This window comes from Sceloporus undulatus, chromosome 11, assembly GCF_019175285.1.
Source record: "Sceloporus undulatus isolate JIND9_A2432 ecotype Alabama chromosome 11, SceUnd_v1.1, whole genome shotgun sequence".
Lineage (NCBI taxonomy): Eukaryota > Metazoa > Chordata > Lepidosauria > Squamata > Phrynosomatidae > Sceloporus > Sceloporus undulatus.
Window position 1 is genome coordinate 3843036 of NC_056532.1, and position 8940 is coordinate 3851975.

Consider the following 8940-nt stretch of genomic DNA (forward strand, 5'->3'; position numbering starts at 1 on the left):
TCCAGTTCCCATCATCCATCAGGCACAGCAAGCCCTTCAAGACTGGGGTTGGAGGACACTTCCCATCATCCCCAGACCATGCATATGTTGCCAAAAATGCAAGGCTCCCATTATTCCTGGCTCTCTCTGGTGCCCTCCTGTGGCTAAAAGGACGCACTTCGGCCCTTTGACTAGGCTTTGGCGCAAACGCTATTATTCTTCTCTGCGCTGAAGCGCCCTCTGGCGGCGGAAAGGGGGCGTTGCGGGAAGGAACGCAATTTGCGATACAGTACAGCTTTTCCGATGGAGACCTCATTTACGATAGGCCTTTTGCGATCTCTCTCTCGCGCCCTCCTGTGGCTGTTATGGCACACTGCAGCCTCTTCCTTTTTTGCTGGCTCTCTCATTTGCGATCTCCTTCCTGGCTCTCTCTCTCTCTCTCTCTCTGACGCCCTCCTGTGGCTAAAAGGAGGCTTTGTCGCAAACGCTATTATTCTTATCTGCCCTGGAGCGCCCTCTGGTGGCCGAAATGGGGCGTTGCGGGAAGGAACGCAATTTTTTTGGTGCAATCAGTTGGAGGGGGAGGAGGTGGGCGGGACCTGGGTTAGGCAGCCAATCAGAAGACAGAGAGCGAGAGGCGGGACCTAATTTGAAATTTTGCAAAGAGAGTCTTTGCCAGTCTTGCAAAACCCAGAGGTGAGTCATTTTGCATTTCAATTTGTGTGTGTCAATATTAATAAATAAGGAACTGGACAACAAATCCCATTAAATGCAAGAACTGGGAGTGATGGGTGCTGTAGTCCCACTCCAGATTTTGTTTAATTATTAATAAATCATATTAATTAATTAATTAATTAGGCTTGGTTTGCATCCAAATGGGCAGGAAACAAAAATGCTCCAACTTTTCAGACTTCTCTGTTTAATTTGTTTCTTTGATAGGAATTTATTACAATTAAAATCATATATATATATATATATATATATACATATAAAATAAAATAAACATGTGTGCAAAATCAAATATATATATATATATATAATTATATACACATATAAAAACAAACATACGTGTGCAAAATCAAATACATATATAATTATATACAATATATATATATATATATAATACTTTGATACTTTGTATCAAAGTATACATTTCATATCATAAATAATCAATTTAATCGTACTATGTATCTTCAGTTTCCTGGGATCTATCTCTGCAAACAGTTTTTATGCCATTATTATTATATTATTATTATTATTATTATTTATTTATTCCATTATTACTGTCAGTAGTTGTGTGTATTTGTGTATTTTGAGTGTTGGTGCTTCACAAAGAGAATAAAAACATTTATAACTTGTTCCAGTAACGTAAAAAATACTAAAACGCAGTACAAAAAATACAATGCACAAAACACACACACACACACATATATGTGTGTGTACATATATATATATATATACACACACACACACAATGCTAAAATATACAGTGCAAGAAAAGAAAAGCCGCACATCCAAAATCCAAAACATGGAATGAAACCGCATTTACAGTCAGTACAGATAATCAATCATCGTTAATACATAAAAAGCATTATTCCGAAATTCCAAAAGTGTTAGAAATCAAAAACAAGTTTTCCAATTGCAATAATAATAATAATAACAATAATAATAATACAGGGGTACCCCGGGTTACGAATGTAATTCGTTCCGCGGCGCCGTTCGTAACCCGAAAGATTTCGCTAGCCGAAAAAGCCATAGCCGCTAGCGCTGAAAGCCGCGATTTCGTGTGAAAAAGCGCCGAAAAGCACCAAAAATTTTTTCGTAAGCCGAAAAAAAACCGTAACCCGAAACAGTTTTTTCCTATTTATTTTTTTCGTATCCCGGAAATTTCGTAACGCGGTGATTTCGTATCCCGGGGTACCACTGTAATAAACAGCGAGAGAACAGCTTGCAAATTTACAGGGAGGCAACTCTAATAATAATAATAATAATAATAATAATAATAATAATATTTATTTATTTATTTATTTACTTATTTATTTCTATCCTGCCTCTTCAATAAGATTGAGGCGTCTTACATGTTAAAAAAACACCAATTTAACACAATAAAATAATCTCAGTATTATTAGAGACAACTGTAATAATAATAATAAAAATGTATTAATAATAATTTATTTATTTATTTATTTATTTATATCCTGCCTCTTCTATAAGATCAGGTCAGCTTACATCAATAAAATAAACCCCGTGTAACACATTAAAATAATGCCAGTATTAATAATAATAATAATAATAATAATAATAATAATAATAATAATAATAAATTATTTATATTCTGCCTCTTCAATAAGATTGGGGCAGCTTACATCAATAAAAACAAAAACAAAAATATGTAACACAATAAAATTATCCCAGTATTATTAGAGGCAGCTAGAAATAAATAAATAAACAAACAAACAAATAATTTTATTTATTTATTTATTTATTCCTATCCTGCCTCTTCAGTGCAATCAAGGTATCTTACATCAATTAAAAAAAACACACCCCATATAACACAGTAAAATAAATCCCATTATCCCCTCCCTCCTTAAAACAAACTCACAATACAACAAAAACGACAATGAAATAGATATAAAACCCTGGACTAAGGAACGGAGCAGAAACATCTTCACCAAATTTCCCTTTTTGTCCAAAGGCATCAGAGGAATTGCAGACGACGAGGAGCAGAAAGGAGCAAAAGACATGGCATCTCTGCTCAAGAGCCTGGAGCCGTCGGTCGGTTGGCGTCGCCACGAGATCCTTCCTGACTTGGAGGAAAGTCCCGTCCCGGATCGGTTCCGGAAGAAGCCCTCTTTGGACCTGCGGCGGTCCCTCCGAAAACGGATGCCGCTCCGAGACGCTGAGATAAACCTGGACGAAAACCCGACTTGGGAAAGCCTGGAAGCCAAGGAGAAGCGAAGAAACCTTAAGCGGACGGCCAAAAACGTTTTGGGGACGGTGTCGCAGGTAAGGGATGCGCCATGCGGATGCCATATCTGCGCTTACAAAACCAATAATCAATAAGCCACCAGAATAGCACTGAAACCTTTGGGGAAATGTTCGATAACCAAACGCTTGATGGAGACGCTGTTAGAAAGCCCGCAACCTTCATTTGGAATCGATTACGGCTTTATTTGCGGCGGTCCACTCTAATACGTATTTGCCTTTACAATAATCAATATTCAATATATCCATTTCAGAAAATCCAGGACAGCTGCCAAGGTCCGGCTCGCTCTTTGGTGGCCTCTCTGGCCAAAATCCCATCTGGCAGCGTGCGGCATGTGGCCAAAAACCGCGCACTGAAGCCACGGACCCCTCGCCGGAGAAGCATCAGGCGCGCCATGGTCTTGACCCCAGGCTCGGGCGCAAAGATGGTGTCCCCATTCGGTGAGGAGATGCACCGGCGTCAGGAAAACCTCCTTCCCCTCCGAAGATCCACGAGGACCTCCGCCTTGAGAAGCCCATACGGTTCCCCCATTTCCATCAGCCAGAGAAAGTGAGTAGGATCCAGTCCTTGCTTTGCTTTAGGATGGCAGTTAAAGTGGTGTCAAACTGCTATAATTCCATGGTGCGGATACACCCCCTAAACCCGCAAAGTCACCCTAAAACCTTCCCTTTCATTCCTCCCATTAATGACTCCATTAATCCGTCAATACTATTAACTGTACCCCGCGTCATCTACCTGGTTCTTTTGCAGACGGTTCGACCGCGATTCGGAGCGGGTCTCCAGCGGCATCCGCCGGCTCAAGCGCCTCTCTCAAGCTTTCAATGATATCATCCTCCAAGAGGAGAGGTGAGTTTGGACATTTCGACGGGTCGCTTTTCCGGTTCTTGGGGTCCCCGGGGTGGGTTTTTAATAGGGATCGCCAAACACCTTGGTTCTGATTTCGGCCGTCGTTCCCAAAAGGCGTTGTGGATAGCGTTCCCCTTCCAAACCTTATTGCACCGTGACTCCATTTTAGCTGCCGTGGATTTGCAGTTTGGGGAGGTGCTGGAGTTGAGGATCGTTTTGGTCATTTTAGGACACTTTTTATTAAAACCGCACAAAACATACCTATCCACCGCCGTTGTCGTCGCGTGCCTTCGTGCCGTTTCTGAACCCGGGTTGTTGTAGTCCGATGACATCCGGACGGCGATGCGATTCTTGTCCTAGATTTAAACAGATCTGGGATTAAAGGACCGTGAATGGACAAATTAATTAATTTATAAGGGCATACAGCCGGCATAAAATAATAAAACGGTGACAAAAATGACCTTAAGTCCAGTTAGAAACATCGATATTCCAGCAACTCTGACCTCCCTTAAACCAGAATTTCCCTTTTTATCGACCCGTTTCGACTCTCGTTTTATCGCTTTGTCTCCCCAAACGTTAATCTTCCGACCTTCTCCTCATCTATCTACCAGCGACATGACCGTTTCGCTCATTCGTAACTGAAGATTAAAATATCATCCAGGTAACATTCGAATGAAATATATATATTTGCTCGTTTTGATTTAATTTTAACCGCTTGGAAATACTCCTTAACACACAAACATGTCCTGCATGGCGAAAGAACAACCGCACCAAACCAGACCCTTTGCTCTGCGCTTGGAAAGGAAGAGTATTCCTTTTTCGGGTTCTTTGAAAGGAAGCTTTCTTAACTTTTCTTAAGGATAAAACTATTTTGCGCACTCCGTTTCCGTTCGCTAACATGCCTGGATTAACAGGGAATTGCGCAGCATGTTTTTGTGCAGACGAAATGGGGGGGGATTTTTGACAGCGAAATGGCAACTGGAAATGGAAGGATGAAGAATCCCTCGGCACCATTGTGCCTCTCTAATAGACGTCTTTATTGGCGGGGATTATGGGAATGATAGTCCCAGCGCATCCGAATGTTAGGCAAAACCAACGCAATGTAGACGGATTTCTCCTCTATTAACATCCTTTCCTTCTCCGTTGCAGGGACCAGGCGATCTTGAACTACTACCAAGCCGTGGCGCAAAACATGCGCAACGCACAACGCCGGTCGCGGGGACTCTCCCGGTTGAATTTACGGAGACCTGCAGCAAAACTGCGGTGCATTCGGACCAACCAGGATACGGATCCCTTTCAGCAGTAGCATTAACCCTATTTGTGCGTTTGTGTTTTGTTCTTCTCTCTGCACTGACATTAATGTAATATAAGCTTCTCTATGGTCACAACAAAGACACTAATTTTCGCAAAGCCCTGGATTTCAACCTTTTTTTGGGGTCAGGAGGAAAAAGGCGATCCGTTCGGGAAACAACCCTTTGCTTTCTTCTCACCCGTTTTATTATTATTGATCTTTGTCGGAAACGGTTAGCAAAGCAAAGGGCGAAACCGAACGGTGCGAAGTGTCATATTTGCGCAGGTGGCAATCTGGTTTGGTTTTATGACGGGAGGGAAAATAGAATAAAAGGTTGGATTGCTCAAGCCATTATGGGAAAGAATAAAATCAAGACATATGGAAGGCTATGAAATGGAAACCTCATAATATATACCCCCCCCCATCTATCTATCTATCTATCTATCTATCTATCTATCTATCTATCTATCTATCTATTCTAGGGGAGTTTTGATGATGATACATAACACTTACATAACATCGAATGTCCAAAGCCCATCCGTGTTTGCCGTTCCACTAATTATTGCAACCGTCCTATTTTTGGATAGCTTTAAAGGAGCTATCCAGAAACGCTGAACCTATTTAGGAAGGCTTTGGAGCGCTTTAGTAATTCGGATTAAAACCCCGGAACCGGATCCGCTGTCCCACCGACCCGGATCCACTACTTTTTTTAGGGAGTTGTAGTCCCAACGAGGGAACGTCCCCAAGATCCCGAAGTGAAAGAGGGATAGAAAAGCCCGTCTCCGTCCCTTTAGGATCCGCTGCCTAAAGCCGTTGCTTCATGCCAGGGACGTCTTTGGAGCAATGCAGTTTTGGCTTTTAATGTTTATTTTTAAGAAGCAATGTGCTACTTCTGGTCCGACGGGTTCCCGAAACCAGGCGCGCACTGACCCAGTTCGAAGTCTATGGGGATGTGGCCTTAATAGACGGTTCTTTTCTTTTATTTTGGGTAGCTTTTCTGTCCCCGTTTCCTGATTTATCTCAATGACTCACCTCTCTTGTCTCAAAGGTTCCTCCTATCTAAAAGGAAGCTGGTTTATTTATTGCATTTATTGCAAAACGGGGGGAAAATAGAAATATCTAGTTCCTCTTGAGTTGTTCCTCCGCTCCCTGACCTCTGCGTTCCCTCATCCAAGACACAAAAGTCAAAGCCAGGGCCCTGTGTTCGAATCCCGAAGCTCCGAAAGACGGCGTGGATTTCAGACCAAGCGTCAATCGTCTTTCACTGGAGGGAGAAACATGGCTTTTGGATATTTGGGGTTTAGGGTATTTTGGGGACAATTTCTAGGTGAGATTGTGCTTCGTCGGAAGCGCACTGTTTGCAATTAGACTTATGCGACCAAAGCCCTTAATAATAAATCTAATGATTAAGAGTGAAATTAAAACAAGGAAAGTAGACTCCCGTTCAGAATCCTCTGCCGTTTACTTAGGACCCACAATGAATCTCTGAGCGCATGCAGAGCGCACCATTGCTTTGCCGCACCTTCTGCCCGCATTACGCTAATTTCACTTGACGATCTCGTGCACTGCATTGAATTACAGTTCCCAGGATTCCATAGCATTGAGCCATGGCACTTAACTAACCCATGGCTCCACATTCCATCGTCCAGCATTGAACGACTGCAGCATGCAAACCTCTCTCTACAGAAGCTGTTCTATCACAACCTGCTTTCTCTCGGCTTCTTTGCATTTCTGTGTCATCCAGAGACCTCTTGGCAAGGCTAATAATAACTAATCCCTTCTTAAAACCCGCTTGGCGCTTTGCCCTCTCCGCTTGGCATCTTCGCCAAAGGTGCCAAAATGCTTCCTCTTGCAAAGAAGTCGCCTTTGGCCTTATTGCTATCCTTCCTTTTTGCAGCCCCTTGAACCACCGCGTTATTGCATGTTGTGTAACGTATATTGCTTGAGTAGAGTAAATATAGAGTAACTACTAAGACTGCGATGTTAAAAGGATGTGGATGCAAACTCTCTGTTAGAAAACGATAAAGCGCCATCTAAGCCTGGATATTTGGAAAGGTTCGGAAAGGGCACCGAACGCAAAAATTGTCGCACTTTGCGACTATAATGCAAAGTGATGAAGTTGACAAGTAGAGAACATGTTAAATATATTAAATATTAAATACTGTATATTATAGCTGCGTTGACGTTTTGGATTAAAACCCAGAGCGAATCCGCTGTCCCTTCTCAATGCAAACCAATGCTTGTTGCTGCTTTTGTTCCAATTCCATAAAGAAACACATTAAAAATAGCATAATGAGCATTTTGCAAAAAATCCCCAAAGTGTTTTTTCCCTTTCCTTGTTCTAATTCCTGGTAACTTAACTCAATTTATGATTAAGGGCTTTCATCACTTTATCCTTATCGCAATCGATGGCCAATAATTTATTCTCAAGCTTCCTGAAACGCCTTTATCTAGACAGGCTTGACCTATGCGCCGGAAAAGGTCCGATCGTGATAAGTGTGTGATAAGATACCATACAAGAAAATTAAAGCACAGAGGGTCCAAATTCACCCTCTTTCCTTCCGAAATTTCGCGAACGGCTTTGCAAGGGAAGACTCCGGAGACCAGGGTTCGAATCCCATGGAAACCCACTCCGAAGTCGGAGACAAACTTGAAGGCGCACAGACAACAACAACAACAAGAAATAGACTCATGCATAAATTGAGAAGGTTTAAGCCAAAAAACTGCCCCCCCCCCCCAAAAAAAAAGCTGTGTCAACTTATTTATGGGCCAATTTAGTACTTCAACCTTTTTCAAAATGGGAACCATTCTTTTATTCTGAGTCGAGCGACGAAAGGCAAGAGTCTAGTCCATTCTGGGTGATCCTAAAAGACACATTGCAAAGACACATGGTGCGGATTCACGCAAAGCAGAGTGAGTGCATATTGTATTATCACACTGGTGCATACCATACAGATTCAACAATTTGAATTAGGATCCTTGCGCATCAGTGGGGGTCTGAACGCATCATGAACCTTTGCACTTCTGGGATGAAGAAGGGGCCACTTCCTAGTCTCATTTTCATGTGAATGCTAGCCTCACATGAATAACAGCTTCGGGTTCTATGGGCTTTAGAGTTCGGTTTGGCACCCAAACTAATGCTCTTTTTCTAGGAGACATGGTCCCTTTTGGCACCCAAACTAGCACACTTTTCCTGGGAGATATGGTCCCTATCGGCACCCAAACGAGCACATTTTTCCTGGGAAGCATGGTCCCTTTTGGCACCCAAACTAGCACACTTTTCCTGGGAAGCATGGTCCCTTCCGGCACCCAAACTAGCACTTTTTTCCTGGAAGGTATGGTTCCTTTTGGCACCCAAATTAGCACTCTTTTCCTGGGAGGTATGGTTCCTTTCGGCACCCAAACTAGCATTCTTTTTCTGGGAGACATGGTCCCTTTGGGCACCCAAACTTGCACTCTCTGGGAGGTATGGTCCCTTTGGGCACCCAAACTAGCGCTCTTTTCCTGGAAGGTATGGTCCCTTTGGGCACCCAAACTAGCGCTCTTTTCCTGGGAGGTATGGTCCCTATCGGCACACAAACTAGCGCTCTTTTTCTGGGAGACATGATCCCTTTTGGTATGTTAGTCTGTAAAAACCAGTATGCAAAGAGATCTTTCAGCATTGACATTTACTGCAAGAATGCAGTTGGTAGCATGGACTTTCACAGATATAAATCAACTTCTTCAGATGCATTTGATGGAAGGGAAAGTCAGGAGACCAGAGTTTGAACCCCAGCTCCTCTTCTGGTTTTGTCTTGCAACAAAGCAAGGGGATTTCATGAAGGGGCCTTCCTTCCAT

General features: G+C 42.7%; 1 protein-coding gene across 2 annotated transcripts; it reads left to right on the forward strand.

The window, feature by feature from the left end:
• The first annotated feature begins 593 nt into the window (after positions 1 to 593).
• On the forward strand, positions 594 to 5221 carry PIMREG (PICALM interacting mitotic regulator). 2 transcript variants are annotated; one of them, XM_042442281.1, is made up of 6 exons: positions 594 to 675; positions 2675 to 2985; positions 3219 to 3514; positions 3716 to 3811; positions 4423 to 4472; positions 4961 to 5065. In XM_042442281.1, exons 2-5 carry the CDS (start codon positions 2722 to 2724, stop codon positions 4451 to 4453), a joined length of 687 nt encoding a protein of 228 aa, XP_042298215.1. In that variant the 5' UTR covers positions 594 to 675; positions 2675 to 2721; the 3' UTR covers positions 4454 to 4472; positions 4961 to 5065. The 2 variants fall into 2 exon arrangements, with proteins under 2 accessions (XP_042298215.1, XP_042298216.1); XM_042442282.1 differs by lacking the exon at positions 4423 to 4472 and having other exon boundaries at positions 4961 to 5221.
• Positions 5222 to 8940: the final 3719 nt, after the last annotated feature.

Coding starts and splice junctions, on each gene's coding strand:
- PIMREG (XM_042442282.1), top strand. CDS start 2,722: ATGGCATCTCTGCTCAAGAGCCTGGAGCCGTCGGTCGGTTGGCGTCGC. Junction 3,515..3,715: donor ATTTCCATCAGCCAGAGAAA/GTGAGTAGGATC, acceptor GTTCTTTTGCAG/ACGGTTCGACCGCGATTCGG. Junction 3,812..4,960: donor ATCATCCTCCAAGAGGAGAG/GTGAGTTTGGAC, acceptor TCTCCGTTGCAG/GGACCAGGCGATCTTGAACT.